This window comes from Leuciscus leuciscus, assembly GCF_965113295.1.
Source record: "Leuciscus leuciscus genome assembly, chromosome: 16".
NCBI lineage: Eukaryota > Metazoa > Chordata > Actinopteri > Cypriniformes > Leuciscidae > Leuciscus > Leuciscus leuciscus.
In genome coordinates, this window is record NC_138740.1 from 25,546,445 (window position 1) to 25,569,303 (window position 22,859).

Sequence of the window (22,859 nt, forward strand, 5' to 3'; positions counted from 1 at the left end):
CACTGTTGATAGGAAAATGCAAGTGTTCGCGCCGACGCCTGCCATGCAGTGCGCGCTGCACACTCCGCACAAACACTTTGGATATGCATTTATCTAGGTTAAAGTTAGAGCGAGCTGCCATGCCAGACGGAAAAGTCCTTTTCATGTTTAACAAATCAAATCATGCATTTTCTAGCTACCGCGAGTAAGCGCTGCACCAGTTTGAAAAAGGTAAAAGCATAACGAGCGTAACGAGAGAGGGGCCCCACTAAGGGGGATGCAGAGATGTTGCTGCGTCTTTATATTAACATTTCTGATTGTTTAAATGATCAGCCCTCGGGAGCCCCCTTAAAATGCCTTGCTTGCCTGCCCTATTGCGGCGCCTGTGCATACAGGCGCAACACTGTTGTCCAAAAAATTGGTGAAGGGGGCCTTTGAGACATCCGTGCCCAGGGCACATCATCGCCATAATCCGTCCCTGGTAATGACTCAAGTTTTACAAAATCCGCCTGAAGGAATTACCATCCAAAACCTTACAAAATCTTCAAAACTTCAGTCATTACTAGAGAGTTATTATGCTTTTCACTTTCGAATACTGTTCCAAATAAGGAGTAATTCCTTCTGAAAGATGTGTTAATATTTTGGTCATTACTAGTGTTAATATTGTGTTACTCAGTTGTTCCTGTGTAGTTATTCATTAATGACGGAACATTATTCTAAAGTGTTACCAATAATTATTCATTGATCATTAGATATTATTGATCATTTCAGGTAATTTCAAGTTCAGATTGTGACCAAAAGTGATTACTTCTGAGTGGTTGAGTTGTTAGCTTTGTAATTAGGCTGTCCGCTTTGACCATTTCAGCATTCTTTCAATTTGATAGACCCCCTTGTTTATTGCAGATTTACAGATCGGCTTCCAACACCGCCATTATCCTGAAATCAACCAATCACAGTCATGTTCTCGTGTGACTTTTTGCCTGTATATTTATTGCTGAGATTATGGCTGCGTTCCAATCAAACATGTCTTCTCAGGATATTGCTCTGACAGTTAAATTTTTTACTGACGTTCCAACTGGTGATTAAAATTCCTTCATCTGCAGGACGGAGAAGTTGTGACTTGGCCTGAATTGCACTTTGGGCTGTTTGATTTAAACCTAATTTACTGTCCTGTGGCCTTGTCCCATAAGCCCTGTCATTGATTCAATGTCAGTTTTGGAGGATTTGTGTAAATGAGAGCTGGGCTATTCCCTTTAAACGAGGAGTCTACGACGCCTAAAAAGGCAAAGTCGTGGGTATACATTTATGCAAATATCTCCACACATGCATATTCTGATTTAAGAGTAGCTTGAAAAACATGTTGTGTGCTATTATAGTAATGATATTTGCACTGAAATATGGGAAAGTTTTTTGATGTTCTGTTCTGCGCAGCTCTTAAAATAAACATGGCCTTGTGTGCTCCTCATCGCCAGCCTGAGCTCATTTCCTGTAATAAAACATGCACACTGTAATATATTAAAATGTCTTTCTCTCTTTGCTGGGGGTGCTGTTGCTCATCCTGGATGCTCTATTGACTGTCTGTTTCCTCTCAGGGGAGATAAAAGGAACACACCCTCCAGCCCCGTGAGCACGGGTGTTGCGTTCCATAACAATGCCTCTGGCCACTATTAGCATACCCGGAGAACAATCCATCAATTTGGGTTAAATTGTACAAGCTGTGCTACTGTTACGTACACATTCCTAATGAACTTATGAATACGGTGTTTCAGTGTGGCTGTGCTGCAGAAATCTGCATATGTAAAAAGACACATCCCCAAATTACATTTGACTTTGAGCATATTAATCAGGGAAGAAACAGTCCCACTCTGAATGTGAGACACTCCATTTTTTCCACCAAACAGCTGATGAATCAAGGAAGGTCACACCTCACGAGACGAAGAGATATCTTAAGTGTCTTGTATGGCATTTGGAAACATCCCAGTGCTTTGGAAGTGTTCAATGTACAAGACAAATTGGTATGTATTTGCATTTTTAAGTAATACAAAATTTGGGGGGGGGGGGCAATAATAAATTATAAATTATGTAATTAAATGTTGTAATTAAATATAAATAATGTAATTAAATGTTCCTCTTGACCTGTATAAGTCCATAATAAGATATTTTCCATTTGAGTAATTCAAGCATGAAGTACCACCTTCTAACAGGCAACATGCCAAACCACATTTACAGAGAACAGGCAGTGCAGAACGAGTAAAGAAGGTATTCACATATGGAATTACCTTTGTGCCAATAATAATGAACGTAACTTTTCAAGAAACTAATGCAAATATAAATTGAAACTGAAGACAATATCTGTGAAACTGAAGAAAAAAAATCGCAGGCAAATTTTTTGACTTCGTTTTTAATACACTACATGTTTTGCTAACTGTTTTCACATCTTTCTTTCGCTGATCTGAACGTACAAATGCCTTCCAGAGTTTTCATTTACCCTTCTGAAGTTTTCGTTTACACGCCTTGGCACTGCTCTGTCCAGTACGCGCCCTCCGTGCTTACGTAGACAGAACACAGTGTTTCAGGACCTCACACCAGCTCTTTGTCTGTTATGGTGGGAAGCTGTAGGGAAAGGCTCTCTCCAAGCAAAGGTTGTCTCACTGGATAGTGGACGTCATTGCTTTGGCATACCAGCAGCAAGGTCGACCATGACCCCTTGGTGTGAAGGCACACTCCACTCGGAGTGTGGCTTCCTCTTGGGCTCTAGCGCATGGCGCCTCGCTAACATCTGCAGATCTGCACGCTGGGCGACACCCAACACATTCTACAATCTCTGAGTGGAGCCAGTGTCCTCTCGTGTACTCGCTTCAACTAGCCGTTACTAGGATCTGCTCAGGTGTCTTTGCTTGCTCGCCATTCCACTCCTCGGACTGGATATGTGCGATATTCCCCTTAGGTGAGCTTCCCCGAGAAGCCCTGAGTTCCTCCAGCGCCGTTGACGTCAACGCCAGAGTTATGCCACCGGCAGCTTTCGCGTTGGCTAGGTGGCTCCATGTGCATGGTTCCCCCTTGGGCGACCCCCACATGTGTATTTCCATTGTAAGCCTCTCTGAGCATGTGTTTTTCCCTTGGCAAGCCACCTACATTTTGTTACGGCCTTTTCTGTCACTTTTTATCAATTTAATGCAACCTTGCTGAATATAATTAAAATATGTGCCTACTTTTAAATGGCTGTCATTGGAGAAAGATTTCACATAGTGTTGTTATGGCATCTACCATCCATTTTCATGCTATTCAGCCAAACCTTGACCCACTGAATGGATGTTTTTGCATAGTCTTTCATGTACATTATTTTTAGAGATATAATTGGGAACAATGACAACGCTAGTTTTCTTGAGACTGCAAACAGTGACCAGACCAGTGGTTCCCAAACACCCAACATAAGTAATAAAATCATATGCATATGCATATATCTGCATATGCAGCAAAAGATCCATGGAGTCTGGGTGTTTGTATGTGTATGACCCTTGTAATGACTTGTATCAGGGACAATCTGTTTGGGGACTGCGCAGTATTGTGTGTTTTGCAATTATCTCTGGTTCTTTTAATTAGTCTGAGTATGTTACGCTTGAGAGCTTCCAATTAAAGATTGACGTCTAGTCCGCGCAGCATATGAGAGATGGGAAATTCATCAGTCAGAAAACAGAACTCAGATCATTTGGATTCATCCCACATTCTGAAAGAACCGAATGATATCATGTTTCATGACTGGAAGGAGAGCGATGGAGCTTAATGGCGAAAAAATAATAGGAAACATATGGCAAGGAAGTTAATCAAGTTCAATCAAACGAAGTGCTGTCTAGGAACCAGAGTGTTAGCGTGGTTCTCGCGAGTATGAAGACATTAGCATGCCTTGTGCATGTGTGCTTAGCACTTACACGAATCCCATGTGATTGCATTTTCACACACTTAATTATATTGGCTTATGCAGAGCATGAATTAGTGGCAATAATGACTGCTCTGATCCATCACTGTAGCATAATGAAAATGATTCCTCATATGGCCGTTTTTTTTATTTTTTTTATTTTTTTATTATTGTGTTTTCCATGGTCGTATATGCTACTATGCCCATGAGGCAGCAGATGTGTGCTGCTGAATGGCTTCAGTTTTTGTATTAATCAATAAGGCTGTTGAGAAAGAAATGTACCTGCACATAAAAACTAGCAGATGCAATTTCTTTTGGTAGTTTAGCCACTATTCATTAATCTCGTTTATCATTCGGTATGTCTCACCACCTGATCAACTCTGATTTACTGTGAGGTTTCTGTTTGTTTCCTTTTCTTCTTTTTTTGAGCAGAACTCTACTAAACCCAGCTGTATCTAGCACATATATGACTATTTGTACTTCAAAGTTGAGCCTGGGACACGAGATACTGCTGCGTGTTGAGGAGGCTTTGTGAGCCGCCCATCTACCCAGGCTTGGTTCAGGTAATTCAGTGTGAAATACTGCCGTCTTGGGCATCCATTTCACTCTGTGCTTCCCATTCCACTTCATGTCTGCTGCAGTGATAACGTAGCTACTAAGTGAGTGGGTAAGTCTGATGATATCTGGCTAATGGATTTAAATGATGTTCCCGGCTGGATGTCTCACCCAAGGGCAGCCATTTTCCTTAGCTTCCATTCGGTCCAACAGCTTCACATTCTTATTAAACCTCTTGCGTTCCTGCGGAAGCAACACCTAGCAAATCAACTTGCAGAGTGCAATGAATATTACATCACTCCCTCAAGGTTCATGAGATCGTGGGTCGTAGACAGCCAAGGTTGCCTGTTTTTTCTGTCACTTGTCAGTGGTATTTTGCATTAGATGCTGCTCGTCCATAATTTCAAGCAGGGCCTTTTCGACGCACATTATTCAATGTGTTGACGCAATTTCCACTGAAATAGGAAGACAGGGCGGGACATATCGAACTACCCATCCCCATTTAAAAAAAAAGCCAATAGCATTTAGTTTATATCACTGCTCGGCCAGAGCCGTTGAGTTCTGTAAAGCCGCAGTTTCCTCCTAATCTCTAACCATTTCTTCTCATAATCTCCTCCATATCGCTTTAAAATATACCATTCTGTGCAGAAATTAAGTTGGTCCGTTACGTTTTCTGGTATGCGCCGACTCACGCATATGATCACCATGTGCTAAGTACATTTAAGCAGCTGAATATTAGCATAAGAAAGATATAATATAAAGATATAAGAAAGACAGGGATCAGAAATCAAAATAGTTTGTGTATATTGTCCGCAAAACATGAAAGTGTTCCATTCACATATGAAAATAAAATCTAAAGGTCAGTAATATACCAACATCTGTCACATTATGTAAAATGTTAAATTGCTATATCATTATCCTAATGAAATGCATCAATCGCCATCTTACTTTTTTATACCGTAAATTTAATTTTACTCTAAAAAAAGTTTAAAACATACTGTTAATGTCATTAAAACCTTTGTTTTGTTCACAAAATTATAGGGCAAGGTTTATTAAATTAATATTTGTGTGAGGAAAAGGCATTAAAAAAAGGCATTTTTTTGTGTGATTTTTGGGAAAAAAATGTTACTTAGAATATTAAAGTAATATTACTAAACAATATACGAATACGAAGCACATTTTTTTAATAGTAGTGATAGTTTTTATTGTTTACGAGCAAGTGGTGGAGACATAAATGGTTAACTATAAGTCTCTAAAAACTAGAAAGCATAAGTTGGTGAATAATTTCAATGTTCATTAAGAGTCAACTTACTTTTTACAAACTATATAAATTTAAAGTGGCCCTTTTATTTACATGTAGATTAACATTGCCATCTTCTTAAAGTTCTTCTTTAAAACACCAGTAATAAAAAATAAAAAAAACTTTAACAAATTGAATATCCATTTCTCGTACTGTACGTTATGATGCCTTAATTCACTTTTAGTTTTTTAGTTTAAAATGTACTATATTTGATCTAAATCAGTTAAAAAGATTACGATGTTATGACAGATAACTGTAAATGGCAGCTACTATTGAAAGTTTTAAATTTTTTATTTAATTTCAATATTGTTCATTTATCGTTAACTGGTCATAATTTGAAACAAATGATCATCTTATCAAAATGTTTATATTGGATCATCACTAGTTAACGTCTTGCTAAGCTTTGTAACCTACTGTACAATAAAAGCAAACCTAAATTTATCACTTGAACACTTTGTATCTTATTATGTGCTTTTTAGGTCTATAGGCTACCACAATTAGACTATTTATCAGCCTGCTCAGTGGTTGCTGAATGGATTTTTTTTTTTTTTTTGCAGACACTGCACATTTAAATGTGACATTTTTTATTCTTATAGAAACTTATACACTTAGATTCGCATCACTTCTACTTTTCAGCTTTTTCGTAGTGCAAGTATATATTTTGTATGTGAATCCTCCTGATAACTTTCCTACAGAATAGTTTAACACTGAAAAGTAGAGGTTTGTGAACTGTCTGCACTCTGCACTTGTCTGCTTGGCAGAGTTTTCTGTTGCTTTCATGATGTTTGTTGAGAATTGCTTTTCTGGATTACAGCAAAAGTATATAGGCTAAGTAAGATTTCATCTTAAGGTCTAAAAGACAATGCTATGGTACTTGTGATCTATTATTGACAAACCCATGAGCATGCACATACTCATATGTTCTTGCTTCCACACACACTTCAATACACCTATACAAAAACATTTAGCTATGTGTCAAGTTGTTCCCTTTCATAAGGAAATCCACGCTGCATCAGTTGCTGACGCAGCGTCTCGTTCACTTCTCAGGGAACCGGGGTTACATACTCAACCCGAGGCGTTTTCAATAAAGCCCTCCAAAACGTCTTTAATTGCACGTAAAATCAACCAAATCAGTCATGATATTTACAAAGGATTAAAAAAAGATTTGTTCATTTAAAAGATTAATTTGCTTAAAATATTTGTTCACCTAATAGATTCATTTGTTTAAAAGTTCTGGGCTTCGTTTTCCAGAAGCATTGCAAACCTAAGATGATTGTAAAGACCATTGGCGTCAATGGTTTCTACAATCTACCTGGGCTTACAGTGCTTTTGGGAAACATAGTTCTGTTCACTTAGAAGATTTTTTTCACTTTTAAGATTTGTTCATGTAAGAGTTTTGTTTAAAAACAATGATTCGTTTACGACCAAAACCAGGGATTATTATTGCATACCGGCAGTTCACATCAACTGATGTTACTCTCTTGTTTGCTTGTAACCTTCTTTACACCGGCGACTACTTTTTGGGGTGGATAGATCAGCATTCACCAAAAGTGATACTTTTGTCAGACATTCTGGGATATCACAATTACCTGCAATTATATACAGAATTCTTGAATATCTTTAGAAGAGTTGACGCTACTAGCCATGTAAACCTTAGCAACTGATTCTTTATCACAGTTTTTTAAGCAGTCTAATACTTTATAAATGCACCACTGTTTCCCTCCACACACAAATATAGGCTATATTAACTTTTTTCTGTAGGCTGATCCTCTCCTTTCTCTCTTATTCTCCTCTTTTGTTCTGACCATGTGAACTCCATCTTTAGACCATAAAGTTCTTTAGTGAGCATGATGCAGGTCAGGGCCCCCATGCCAGCACTGTGATTGAGTTTCATGCTTAGCCTGTTGGGGGTTCTGAGTGTCCAGCGTTGCCTTCGAGAGGGAAATGAGTGGAAGAGGCGGCTGGCAAATCCTCCAGCAGGAGGGCTAGGGCTCGTCTTTGGCGTGGCTCTTTCACTCAGCCTCTTCTGCAACCTGTGAAATGAAATTCCAACACAGCTTTACTCAAAGCTGACGCGCCAACTGCCATTACTTCCCCGGCTTTGACTTTTATTTCCCCGAGCCGTGAGGTGCCAACCACAGCGGCTTTGTAGTAAAATTGATTCCATTCGTTTGATGTATCATTGTTGTCAGTGCTAAGCAGATCACCACTGTGCATGAATATATCCACCCTAGAGTCTCCACAATGAAAGCTATTTCCATTTTCTACCCTTTTTTCCTTCTCTCTTTCTCTCTCACGCCATTTTTACATGGTTGTGTAAAATGAGGGAGGCACGCGGTCTCTTTGAAGAGCTTCTTTTTCGAAAAATTCAGTCGAAGAACCCTTTTGAAAGATTGGGATTTCACATACTCCACTTTAAATATTAATTCTCCACCTCCTGTAGCCAAGCCCTTTGTCATCAGACCTATACATTCTGGCAGAATTTCACTCCTCCTGATGCTTACGTGCTAGTCTATCTCGACGAATAGCGCTTCCCTGGCTTTCTCTGCATTTTGATATGTTTTGACATAACAATCCATTCATCCTAGCAATGAGCACTTGAGCACCTGTCGTGACTTCACAGAGAAACTCTCGCTGAGACGTTCCACTTTACATTCCTGTTTTCACAAAGTACTCTTTTTGTGGTTTGAAAATATGTATTCAGGCTTCATTCTTTCGCTCTCTGTGTCTGAGATGATTTTCATATTTGCTGCCCTTATAACCTCTACTGCATAGCATAAGATTGGCGGAAACTCACTCAGTATAGTCTATAAACAGGTAGAATGCACACTAAACTAAGTCGTACACACAGTTTCCGCAGGAACCCCCGTCATTCATGAAATTGCCTGCCACTTATGTTTGTTTCCTCAACATTTTGGCTACATCTGCTACCAATATGCTTGGTTTAACACATCTCACCATTTTTAAATCCATTTAGCAAATTATCCTACAAAATCAACTGCAAAAATACAGAGAATTTACCAGATTCCATCTGCTAGCAAAAAGATTTGAATCAATCAGCATTAGCTTTTGATGATGTGGAAAGGTTCACCTTGGTGAAGAGATACTGCACTTCGCCCTCTACTGGACACATCTTGACCCTACATTTGAGCCATAACGGCAGTCGTAATCCTGTGCGGGTTTGATTCTCTTAGCGTTGAATGAGAAAACTGCCAATGACCCATTACAGTGTTTGATCTAACAGGGCTCTTCAGAGTATTCAGTGAGGTCATGGAAACCAGTGTTTGCAAGATGGATACATTTATTTTTAAGTGCAACAAAGCTGTCAGCTGTGTTTCTCACAAAATGCCTCTCTAACACCAGAGCCTTTCAGCTGCCCATCTTCCTTCAGCAACACCACATTAGCACAAAAAATGCTACTTACTTTAAATAGCCTTTTTGTGTGATCATGACATGTGCTTTATCAAGTGCCTGCTGGTAAGCATCAATTTTGGCATTGCGAGACCTTTTGTTTTTGCAGTAGTTGTTGAGACAGCATTTTCTCAGGGTCAGTCATTGTTATGTATCTGTAGTTGTAAAAGGAATAGTCCACCCAAAACGTTATATTGGTATCATTTATTCATCCACATGTTGCCTATTTGATGTGCTTTCTGCATGGAACACAAAAGCAGAAGTTTAGCAGGATGTTTACAATGCTGTTTTCCATACAATGAAAGTAAATGGTGATCAACTTTCATATTTAAAAAAAATTACTTGTGCACTACACTCCTAATACATTGTTTACAGAGTTAAGATATCCACAGCAATAGGAGTATTTGGACACACTTTAGATTAGGGTCTAATTCTCACTATTAGCTAACTATTAACTGTGACTTTTGCCTCAGTAAACTCCTAATTACTGCTTATTAATAGTTAGTATGGTGGTTGTTAAGTTTAGGTATTGATGAAGGGATGTAGAATATAGTCATGCAGAATAAGGCAATAATATGTGCTTTATAAATGCTAATAAATAGCTAATATCCTAGTAATATGCATGCTATTATGCAACTAGTTAATAGTGAGAATTGAACCCTAAACTAAAGTGTTACAGAATATTTTCTGTGAACAGAGACTTTATTTTGACTTCAGAAGATTTTGAATATAGTGCAAAAGTGTGCAACACTGTTATAATACTTTTATGAGGTATTTTTGTCAATTACACTGTCATTGTATGCAAAACAACATGAACATCCTTTCTAACAGCTCCTTTTGTGGTCTGTGGAAGAGAAAAGTCATACAGGTTTGGAGTGAAATGATTCCTTTAAGGATTTATAACTTGACTTTAAGTCTTGTACAAAAGCCTTTTCTAGTCTTGAGTTCACTTTTTTGCTACTTACAGATAATGTCTCTTTAAGGAATCTAGAAATCAAATTAACTTACACCATGTGCGATCTGGTAGAAACTGGCAGTGTGCGGCCCCTTTATTATGTTAAGTCACAGATTAGAACGTGTGAAAACTGATATGATCATCCAGATTTGCTTATTAAAGATATCCTGCCGTCACTGTTTCCATGACATTGAAATCAGAGAATCCAGGGCTTTTTGGAATGAAACTTATTAGAACTGCTGGTGACAGGAGGAAGATGTTTTGTTTTGTGTTCCTGAAGATTCAGTAGAGGGAGACTGTAATTATGAAATAAAAAAAAGGATAATCATATCTCTCTGCCTCTTTCTCAGATTCAGACACATCAAGTCAGAGTTGCGAAGACCAATCAAAAACCAGCCCAATGACCAATAAAACCAGTCTAGGATCAAAACACAAAATGTGTGTTTTTTTAATCATCGTTATAAAAATGTTTATTGTAATATGTTTTTTATGTTTTTGAAAAAAGTCTCCTATGATTACCATTTATGATTACCATTTAATACATAAATACAGTAAAAATACAGTAAGACAGTAATATTGTGAAATGTATATAATTGTAATTAATATTATATTAATATTATAATACATTTAAAAATATCTGCTTTGTATTTTAATATATTTTAAAAAGTAATTTATTCCTGTGATTGCAAAGCTGAATTTTCAGCATCATTACTCCAGTCTTCAGTGTCGCATGATCCTTCAGAAATCATTCTGATATCATTCTGATATGCTGATTTGGTGATCAAGACTCTTTCTTTATTTTTATTAAAACCAAAGTTAAAAAAGTTATTAAAAAAAAGTCTAGGATTCTTTGATGAATAGAAAGTTCAAAAGAACAGCATTCATTTGAAATGTCTTTTGCAACATTATAAATCTTTTTACTGACAGTTTTGATTCACATTCGATACATTTACTACATTGTAATCATAACCACAGTTGGCCTGTCTGCTTCCATAAAAAGTAGCATCCATCTTACCTGTTTTGATTAGCAGAAGATTGGCTGTTGTTTGGTCAGAAATTCTGGCATTCAAATCTAATTTGTGTGATATGGCAAACTTCAAAATGCAGGGCAAAAAAAAACAAAAAAATCTCTCATGGGAACAGTTTTAAAAGTAGCTCAATTCAATGGGGAAAGCTGTAACCTTGTTAACCCTGACCAAAGTGTGTGTTAGAGAAAGTCTTTTTTTCTTTCTGAAAGTTGTGTGTAATGTCAACCAAAAAGCATAAATTATACTTCTCCCCCGAATTGATGAAATTACAACATTGAGAATAACACTGTGACCTTACTTTTTTGTGAATGTGTGAGTTGTTTATAGAGGGACCTTGTATACTGTTCTGATTCTGAGGGGGAAAAAATCTGAGAAAAAGAATATCGTTTTTGTGTGTGTGTGTGTTCCTGTCATGCTACCAAGTGCGGATTCAATTGCAGTTCCATATTTCACATTTGTATTTTGATATTAGGAATTTTTCATATGCCGTTTTGTTTTAACTAAGTATTGTGAGGCCGGAGCAGCCAGGCTGATCAAAACCAGGCCTGGGCAAATCAAATGGCTTTGGTTTTATTCATTGTTTTTCAGCTTTGTTTGCATCGCAATCAGTAGAGACAATGTTATGCTCTGCTTTGGAAATCTTTTCTGAAAATGCTGTGGCGCTGGACCAAAAGTAAATTGCTTTTTTGCTGTCTTTTTTTTTTTTTTTTTTTTTTGGTTGCTGCTGGGATGCGTTTTTGTTGAACTAAAATAATGAGAGTAAACCACCACACACTCACACCCACATACGTCGCATTCTACATCCTACACACACCAGGTGTACAAAAACAAAAGGGTCGATAAACGGCCGCTTGACTGCCCTTTCATCCATTGGCAGCATGCACAAAAATATGCCTTTAAGCTTGCATTCAAACATTTTGATATTACTCGTGAGTCGTGACCATTTCTTTTTCCTATGTTAGGGTGGAGGGCGGTTTCCAGAAGGTTTTACAGGTGGATCTGGAGGTCAACGGGTTGTTGGATCCTCTGGGAAGTCGCTCAGTGACATGGCAGATTGAGTACCCCATCTCCCGGACCCTCTCAGATGAGATCCAGACCCTCATCCGTCTGGCACCACATGACCTTGGCGGCATCGTGCCATTGGCTATGGTGAGTTCTGATCAACTCATGTCTTTCATTCTAAACAAGTCCAAGAATGCAATGCTGTTCTTTTGTCTTTTTATTGTTACTGTTTGCATATAATATAAATTATTGCTGCTTTCAGGCATAATATAAGATGCGTCACACAGGAAAGACAGGAATTGTTGATGTGTCTTTTAAAGCAACAGTATGACTAGCACTTTAATTAGCTATAATTTGCTTAATTGAGCGTACAATTTGCTTTAAGACGGGTAATTAGGTCAGAACCAAAAGTATTTCATTTAAAATTAGAGGAAACTGTGTGTGGCCTCAAACAAATAATGTTAACTACTAAGATAATAAGGATTATTTCAAGATATGTGGGCAGTCACAGCCGGAGAAGTGTGTGTGTGTGTTATCCAATGTAGGCGAGTTGGTTGAACCCATGTACAGTTTATTACACTTGACTTACTGACAGCAGGTTGACACAAACAAAGCTATACAATGAGGCAATGGAAAAATGGCTAAACCAGACACACCTGAAAGCAATCAAATCAATGAACCATGAAACCACATGACAGGATCACGTGAGTGGAACAGTGAATCACAAAAAATGTATATGACCAAAACCTAGAACTGACGTGACAGTGTGTGTTTGTGTGTGTATATATATATATATATATATATATATATATATATATATATATAAATTTTGTTTTATTCAGCATTCTTTTGAACTTTCTAATTATCAAAGAATCCTGAAAAGAAATATGAAGCAGCACAACTGTTTTCAACATTGATAATAAGCATGTTTAAATGATTTCTGAAGGATCATGCGACACTGAAGACTGAAGTAATGGCTGATTTGCCATCACAAGAATAAATTACATTTTAAAATATATTCAAGTATATAAAGGATGAATTCAGATTGATTGGGACACTTTTTCCAAGTCATCTTAATGGCAAAAAGTGTCCCAATCACCCTGAATTCACCCCTATTTTAAATAATAGTAATATTTCACAATATTACTGTATTTTTATCAAATACATGCAGCCTTGCTAAGCTTAAGAGACTTCTTTAAAAAATCCTACAGACCCCAAACTTTTAAATAGTCAAAAATGTCCAAATGCGAGACAGTTTTAGTTTTAAATATTTTTTGCACATGGATAAATGTAATGATGTTTTACTACATTTCTGGGGCTTGAAAAAGTGGTAGTTGCACAGATTGTCAATGGAGGGACAGAAAGCTCTCAGATTTCGTTAAAAATATCTTCATTTGTGTTCCGAAGATGAACAAAAGTCTTAAGGGTTTGGAAAGACATAAGGTGGAGTGATTAATGACAGAATTTTCCTTTTTTGGGTGAACTAAAGGCTTATGACAAACTTCAGTTAACGGTTTGTCTATCTCCAAGTGTTTTTAACTTGGACAAACAGAATCACATTTTTTCCATACTGTATTGACTACCAATGAAGCATGGCATCCGGTCTGGACACAAAATGAGTCTCTTGTCTAATGGACATTAATCTTTGTTATATTAAAACCAGTGGCACAGGTATCTACCATAGACACAGCCATACATAAGTTGGACTCTATTGCCATGTATCCATTAAATCCTACACACGTTGATGTAGCTTTAAGTAGAACACGGACAGCATAATACTGCTGGGCGTATGTTTGATTTTGACATTGGTGGGGTCATAAAAGTCCGCAGAGCACCAATTACTCAATTCTGAATAATGAGATGCCGGCTGTTACCAATAAAATTATCAAAGCAGCAATCTTTACTCTGAAAAACAGTGCTTATTTAACCTGAAAAACCAAACGGTTATTCAAATTGGGAATAAATGATGTACAGAAAGCGAGCGAAGAACATTCCCCATCACTGAAACCGTCAATGACTTTAGCCAGTCTCGCAAAACCCCCTGTTATGATCAACGAAGCTGACTACACTGCACTATGAATCTCTTACAGTACATCGTATCTGCACCTGTTCAGCGCACGCTGATCTCTAGAGTTTTCTGCTAATTTCTTCTGCACCTGTGGCTAATTTAAATGCCCTGGTTTTTAATGCTCAATGCTGCTAAAAAAAAGAACAAAAAACATGTTAAGAAATCTTTGATGCAACCTTAGCAGATCTACATGTAATGCTGTAATAGACACTTTTCATTCATTTTTACATTTCACTTTAATCACGACAGTCGAACAAAATTATTGCTAGGCACAATTTAGTAGTCGCTGGGTATTGGTAGGGACATGTCCCTAGTGTCCCTACTAAATACGAAGCCCCTACTGCTGTGTGATGATAGTATGTACTTTCATTCGCTAAACTATTGAAATGCACAAGCAATGAAATGCAGTATATAGATTATTTATATATTGCTACATTTTTGTTGATTTCAGGGGATTTTGTGCTTTGTGTGCCATCTATATACCACAAATGAGAAAAAAAAAAATTGAGTGCGAGTTTCATCTTTTTAAATAAAGCGAGAGGCTGAACCAAGGAGAAAAATAGTTTTTGATTAGAGATGGGCTACACGTCTGCTCTTCATCGGCTTCTTTTCAATAGGGCGGTATGAAGAAGATGATTTCATTTTGATGTGAAAAGGTTGGTCTATTTTCTGTTACCTCACAAACAGATGAAATCTGAATGCCCACTCTCGTTAGCTAGAGCGTTTTATCTTTCTTCTTTCTCCCGACTTTCACTTTGGTTCTTTTTTTTGCATAGCACCTTGAATTATATCAACCTGCCTCTTTTGCAAAGCGTTTTAATTGCGTCTCACAGTGCGGCGTTCTCTCACACACACACACACACACACAGCCGACGGCAGCTTTTCCCCTTGTCCATAACGATGACATTGCCATCACCACACCTTGTTAAACTTAATCAAGACTTCGTTAAGCCGGCAGCAGAGTCAGCGGTCAGCTTTAATCACCCAGAGCTCGGCGATCCTCTCTCCCTCTCTCTACCTGTCTAATGTAGAGGAACTACGCAGATTGGTGTGACAAGAACAATGGCATACGATAACAAAGGCAAGAGACTCCAATCTGTCCCATCGGAGGCTTCTGCTCCATTAGAATTCGCTTTTTCCCCTCTCGCGGACACCGGCTAATTCTGGCCTTCCAGCTGTCTCTTCGGCTTCATTAGAGAGGACAGCCCCGCTCCCCACTCGATGGCCAAACAAGCGCCATCAGCCATTAACGTAAACATAGTCCAGCCATATAGTAGTGGCGAAGGCGGAGAATGATGTAATAATGTTGTAAAAATGATGCCCTTACAGCCTGAGCTCGACACCAGTGCATTTCACACAACAATCACGGCCGCAGACAGCGAGACAGCAGCCACCAATCACTTGTGTTGTCTGGCCCTCTGACGGAGCGCATTTGTCTTGAGCTCTCTCGGAATGCTGGGAGAGTAGATTGTTGTGTTACACAGCAGGAGGGGATCAATGTAATCACATCACTTTCAACTTTTTGAATGAGGAGATGCCCTAATAGGATTTGGCAGTGCATGATACCCTCGAAATGCAGGAAATCTGTTCTGGCTCATTAGGATGCATCAGCGTGTGTGCTTGCTCTCACTCGCTTTCTCCATTTATAATGTGTGTGTTTGTCTGTCTTCCTCCCTCTCTGATTCTATACCTCACAACTTTTGAACCAAGTTTACTTAAGCTCCTTGTAATTGGCCGTTCAGCCCTCTCGAAGGAAAATTTGGGTCCCCGCTGAGCTTGTTTTCTGTTGACTATTGAAAGCGCTCTCATTCTCGTTTGCCACCCTGTCTTCTCTCAGTGCTCTGAGAGTTTGTTCAGAAAAAAGGAAAATCAAATAAATTGCCAAGTCAGAGGCATCTCCCTTCAAACCCTTCTTCTGATTTTTTTTTTTTTTTTTTTCAGTATTTGTTTTGTTTGGTTCTTCATAGCCTCTTGGCCTTAGTCTTGAGTTTCGGTGTGTGTCAGGCTTTACTTCACAGCTCATGGGTTTCTCTGTTCTCTGAGCGTCGCTAGCCTGCTGTTTGTCTTCCTTCAAGTCTGTTTGAACAGTGTCCTCTGTAAACCTCCTACAGGACAAGGTAATTCCTTTTCCTTTGTGTTCTCTACAGGCTGTAGGCCATATATCAGGCAACATTTTTGAACGACTCATCAAATTTACATGGAGAACTGTCTGCTAGTGGTTCTTTTGTTGCTTATTGATAATAAGGATGCACTATATATCGGAACTTTATTGGAAATTTAATTGTGCATTATCATTTCTCTTATTTATCTAACGCTCACTTAAAGTTCATCTTTAAAAACACTAATAATTTATTATTTAGCTAATCTAAATTCATTAAATATTAATAGAATAATTTTTTTTATAATAATCTAAATAAAAAAATATATATCCTTTTTCATACTGTACATTTGTATGCTAGTCTAGTGTACTCTTATATATTGACAGTTGTACAGTTTTTCTCATCCAGAAAAATTTACGAAAGGTATGATGTCTCTTCTTTTTGTAGTAGCAAGAAGCAAATCATTGTACAACGCTGTGTCAATTGCTTGTGTATTATTTACTTTCTTCCCAAAAATTAGTTCCAAAGTAATTGGCTGGAATTTATTTTTGTCCATAGTTCAAACTGTAAAGTGCTTCACTGTTATGTAGTGTTGGGTTCGAGTCCACCTTAGTCGTGTCAGTCGAATGCGAGTCTTTAACCAGTCGAGTCCGAGTCACTTCTGAGTCCAAAAGGGCCCCGAGTCCGAGTCCAACTAAACAATACTGTATTTCAATAAGTCAAGAGTTGAAAATGCAGTGGTGAGGGGACAGACCTACAGTCTTTACAATGGCATGCACTGTGTATAAAGGTTCTACATGTAATTTCCATAACTCAGAGCCAACTTAATTTTTTTAATTTTTTAATGCAGTTATGATCAACAAATTGCATTATTGGAAGTTTATTGTATGGATCTATGTTTTTAAGTTGATTCATATTTTGCTAGGGCTTTGCCCTGCCTGCCTATATACACAAGCCACACCAACGCACAATAAGATATGAAAGAGAGCTTAATTCAGCATATACGCGCTGACTTATCGGTGAGCGCTTTCTGTAAGCACTTTCTGTAAGCACAGAAACTCGTCTTAGACAGCTTACAAGCATCGAATTGAATGTATAAACAGGCAAGACTTAAAAACACATACGAATGATTGACTTTCGTGACAATGCAGTACTGACCCAATCTGGCCAGTGACAATTACGTCAACTGTCCTTTGAAAATTTCAGCGAATCCTTGGACTTGGAAGGACTCTGGAAACATTTTCGAGTAAAAATACATCCGATTCAGTGACAAGTCCAAGTCCGCGAAAAGTTGTACTCAAGTCCGAGTCCAAATTCGAGTTCCACAACTCTACTGAACAACACAGAAATGAAACATGTCCATTGAGGCTGGTCTACCAACCAAACCAGCATTAACCAGCTTAAACTAGCTCATCTGTTCTTTTCAGCAGTTGTGATCTTTAGAATGCATTTTGACATTTCTGATCTTTGTCTGAGACCAGCGACCTTTTATCTGAGCACAAAACAAGGAATTTATCCTTTTACACTGTGATCCAAACAATTTATTATGAGAGTGTCTTTGAGAAAAGTCATTTAAACTCTGCAGTTTGAAAGAGTGCTCACCGTTCCCAGTATTTGAGATTTTTCTGTATTATTGCTTTATTTACTGTTGATGCAAGTGTTTCTCTAGACCCGCTGCAGCACAGGACTGTGTAGCACGTGCAAGAACGCAAAGAGAAAAAGATAGAAAAAAATTGTGCAGTTGTCTAAAAGAAATGCAAGTTGATTTGTGACTGCTGAGAGATTAAGATGCAGACAGAAGCGTGTTTTTGTGTGCGGCGGCTGGCCTCGGTAAACCTGTGCCCTGCCAGTGAGCCGTGGGGATCGATGGTCCTCGCTGCACGTTACCTCATTACTATCAGCATCTCACTCTCTCACTCCCTTTCTCTTCACCGCCACTGGGCACACGACTGCTGCCGCCTTATCACACTTATCTGAAACTGCCTATGTATTCATTATCCCTCACCTAAAGGCCTGCACACAACGCAGGGCATATGGAATCTGTAATTCCATATTTCACTGCCCCAGAGATGCAGGAAATGAGAGAGGCAATGTTAGATGGCGATTACATCTAAGTTTGAGTTTTTAGCAAGTGTTAATTTAAAATAGTGGTGAAGTTGTTCATCCAAGTTCCTATATGGCTGTACTGTTTCAATATTAACTCACAAACCCTTAAGAGCTGCAGGTTGCAAAAGAAATAGACAGATAATTGGTTTAGCCAAATTTTTTTTTTCATCATATATTGGTTCTTCAGTATCGAGTCTCGCAATATTGAATCGCCTCCCTTCAATGGTAAAGTACTTATTTTTGTAGTATTTGCCAAAATTACTAAGGTCTTGTCCACACTAATACGTTTTTGTTTGAAAACATATCTTTTTCTCTCCGTTTTGGCCTTCCGTCCACATTGAGATGGCGTTTTTATGAATGAAAACAAAGCTTTTTGAAAACGCTCTCCAAAGTGGAAAAATTTTAAAACGCTGTTTCTCATTGTAGTGTGGACTGTGAAAACGGAGGTATTTGAAAACAACGACGCATGATTAGTCATGTGATGCCTATTGTACCAGTAGATATTCATGTTTATACTGGTATTGTGCCTGTTATGTGCTACAGTGGCGGTTCTACATTGAATTACACCCTGGGCGAGACCCCCTTCGAGCGCAATTTTTATTTATTTCCACCAGAAAACAAGACTTAATATCTTATGTCATTTTACTACTTTAGTAATATAACGTTATGCATCTTGAACTTGTAACAGTTTTGTTGCAAAGCACAATATTATGGTGAAATTAGATCTCGTGTTTGAGTTAAAACCAAATTATTGTTAAGCATAGCAAGAATCATAGCAAAAAGGCTAACAAATAAGAGTTATACGCACCAATTAATATTGCCCCTTCATTCATGACATGGATACCGTAATCATACAGAGAAAATATATAGTTGCATACCTTTATCTTTCGCTCGTTTCTAAATTGGGCACCTGATGGCTTTGACCTTTCTTGTCCATGATCCATCTCTTATTTGGCGCGTACTCGACATCGACAGTCAACAGATTTCCCCTGACCCCCTCCATACCAACTGTCACTCACGACGAGTCACGACCAGAAGTCAAGACTAAACCAATTCACCTTGGTGGTGGTGACCAAGTAATCGTTTTGTATTACCTATTTTTATTAGCCATGCAGACAATTCAGAAAAACAAAAATGTGCAGGAAATATAGAGGCCTGTATTTATAATATTCTGAATGAAATGTGCGTTATTTGGAAGAAAGTCGAGGTGTGACTGACTTAGATAACTATATGGATCCCCGTCCCCCCCCCCCTTGTCCGTTCCATTTGGGAGAGACCCAGAGGTGAACTGTCATCCGCGCCTCCGCGCCCCCTCCCCTTTCCCCTTGTCAAACAAACAGCTTCTGTGCAGTGTGCACCACGGCATCTTCTCAGCAAGCAGGGGCGCCTGCAGCTGCAGGGGGCGCAAATTTGCCAATTCCCCACACAGTGAAATGATAGATAATAGAAAACCGCTTCGCGGCGCAGATTTTTTTTTTGTATTTTTATTTTCTGCTCGTGCCGGCGGCGCCGCCCCCGCAAAAATGCCGCCTGATTGCCCTTTTCGCCCGTGCCAAAAAACGCTACTGATGTGCTATTCACTTTCACACAGTTGCTAAAATGTTACTTTGCACACTCTTCATATCACAGTCGCAAAGATGACAGAAAAATGTGCAGTAAGGCGGGGTTTTTTACATTTCAATGTGGATGAGAAATTTTATGAAAATGCCGTTTTCAAATGTATCCGGATTAATGTAAACGTAGCCTAAGCCTTTTATGTACAATAGCATTATTAGTTTTGCATATGCTTAAACACACACATATTGCTCATAAAAAATGGGCACTTGACTAATTACCAAGCAGTAGAAGTTGTCTTGTTGGTGCAGTGGAAAGGTATTATTACTGAGATGAAATACTGCTCCCTCCCTTTGTGTTTGGCATGATTCAAGGAGGAGATGTTCCTGGAACAAGCTTCCTGTCATCTTATCACCAGAATTTGATCTTTGGGGCCAAGGTTAGGGCTTGAACAGCGTTCATATGAATGAGGGTAGCTCATATGTTTTAAGGGTAGCTAAGGGTTAGGGAATGTGTTTTGCCTATAATTGTTTGATAAGAATGTTGTTCCAGGACCAACAAAAAATCATGATCCAAGAACAATTTCTACTTGGCTTGCTGTTTGAACTATTCATGAATAATGCAGCAATGTTTAATTCTTTAGCAATGGTAGAGGAGATATCCATTTTATGTTGTGTCCTCTGTTCATAATGGGTCTCGTAATTCCTAGAAAGAGTGCTTAACCAAGCAGTGAGGTGGAGAGGCCTTGGATTATGGTTTGATGCGTAAACGGTAAAGGCCATTGCACACTGAGTCCGAAATTTTCGTATGCGTTTTTTCGTGTTCGTCAGCCTTAAAATTCGTCACGCACAGAAACCTTGCACACTGAGTCCGATGCGTATTTATTAAACCTTTGCGGGAAAAAACGCAAAAAATACAAAATGGATTCGTCAAGATGTGAGGATGATTTTGTTTTTGTTGCCCTCTTTCTTCTTAAAAAGAGAAAAAGAAAGAGGAAATATTGGGTCCATCCAATCCTGAGATTGCGCCGAGAGGAAGGAGTTTCACCTCCTTATCAAGGAGTTGCGAAATTATCCCAAACGATTCAAAATTTACCTCAGAATGTCAGTGGAACAGTTTGATGCTTTGCTAGCGATACTGGAGCCAAAAAGAAGACCACCAATTTCCGTGAACCAATCGATCCTGAACAGAGACTGGCAGTATATGTCTAAGGTATGGGCGCGCGCGCGCGCACGCACACACACACACACACACACACACACACACACACACACACACACACACACACATAGCCTACACGCACACACACGGCCGGCGGAAGCGCTGGGCAGACAGAACAGCTGTATACAGGTTATATTTTATACCCAAATAATACATGATTAGTAATCGAATTGGCTGCTCAATCCATTGTGGATTTTGTCGTTCGCTTGTACGGTGGCTCTGAATTGTCCAAAAAACCTCTCAAAATACTGGCTGTGGATGCGAAAAACGCAGAAAATCGAACCCGATCCGAATGTTTTTATTACGGACGAAAGTTTCGTAGACAGTGTGCAAGCGTGATTGACACAACGTGAGGTCGAATTTTTTTTTTTACGTGCGAACATTTCGGATGCGAATTTCGGACTCGGTGTGCAATGGCCTTAACACAAAACTGTGATTATCCTCATGCTAGCGGCTGCAGAGGGATGCTTGGCTGACCCAGTGGCTGTAATATGTTCAACGGCAGCTAAGCGTTTGCTTCATCTCTTTGCGCTATTACTGAAATCAATAGCCATCTTCCTCTTTGCTCCCTGTTTGTCTCCACTGTTGTGCCATTTTATCAGAGGCTCTGTCAGCAAGACTCTCAGAGGCAAAAAGGCTTCAGCCCTTGCTGCTGAAGAGCTGGGAGGACCTGCGGTCTTGAAAAGAAAAACAGCTGTCGATCGATGGCTCTGTAATAGCATGTCTGCGGCATCAGCTGTGAGGATCCACACGGGGTGCCAATGCATTCAGCGCTGCCTGTCCTTGAGCGTTAGACCCCATGTGAGCCGGCGTAGGTCCACCACAATCTGAACCAATCACCTGTGCTGATATTAACCCTCCGTTCCCTGACCTGCAATACCTCTTTAGACCCTACAAATGCTGCCCAAAAAGTATAATGGCCTTTTATCGATTTACCACCTCCTCTTTCTCTCTCTTTCTCAAGATAGTGTGAAGCCATTTAAGAGTAAGTGTGTGTTGTAGAAGCACTGCCCTCCTGTAGAGACGGTCTCTAGAAGAGCGTACGCCAGCCCAGCCTGTTCTTGAAACCCAGCATCCACGCATAGTTAACACTAATCAGTCAGCGGTCCAGGGAGCAATGTTTACCGACAAGCCAGGCAGCAGCGGATGACAAGACTGCATGAATAACACATTGTGCTTGGATTCATCGCCCTCCCTCTGGAACAGAAGCTCATAGGAGCTCCAGAGATGGGGTTGGGGGAAGGAGAGGGATGGTGTGTTTCAACAACTGGAGCATCATGACTGGGGGAGGACTGTGAGTGTAGGTGGACGTGAACTAGTGGTATATTAGTTCTGCTGGTTCTCATACCACACACATCAGTCCTGCTGTCAGAGTAAATCTTCCTTAATTTTCGAGCCAATGTCAAAAGCGTGAGAAAAACATAGCCAACATAGCAATCCCAACATCATGCCCACTAACATGGATTTTTATTTCATTTGTAGTATTGTTTGTGTATATATATATATATACATACACAATATTACACACACACACACACACACACACACACACATCTAATAAGTAAATGTGCGTATGTACATAATAATAATAATGCATTAATATGTTCTATAAAGTTACACTTAATATCACAAAATATTATAAATTATTTTTATTTTTATTTTTTA

The 22,859-nt window shown here is 39.0% G+C and overlaps 1 protein-coding gene across 1 annotated transcript in view; it reads left to right on the plus strand.

The window, feature by feature from the left end:
- LOC309478312 (transmembrane protein 132C) overlaps positions 1–22,859 on the plus strand; it is a 151,170-nt gene that overhangs the window by 108,454 nt on the left and 19,857 nt on the right. The window contains exon 5 of the mRNA XM_082141905.1: positions 12,107–12,293. Within this exon, the coding sequence (XP_081998031.1) occupies positions 12,107–12,293 (187 nt within the window). The remainder of the gene's footprint in view (positions 1–12,106; positions 12,294–22,859) is intronic.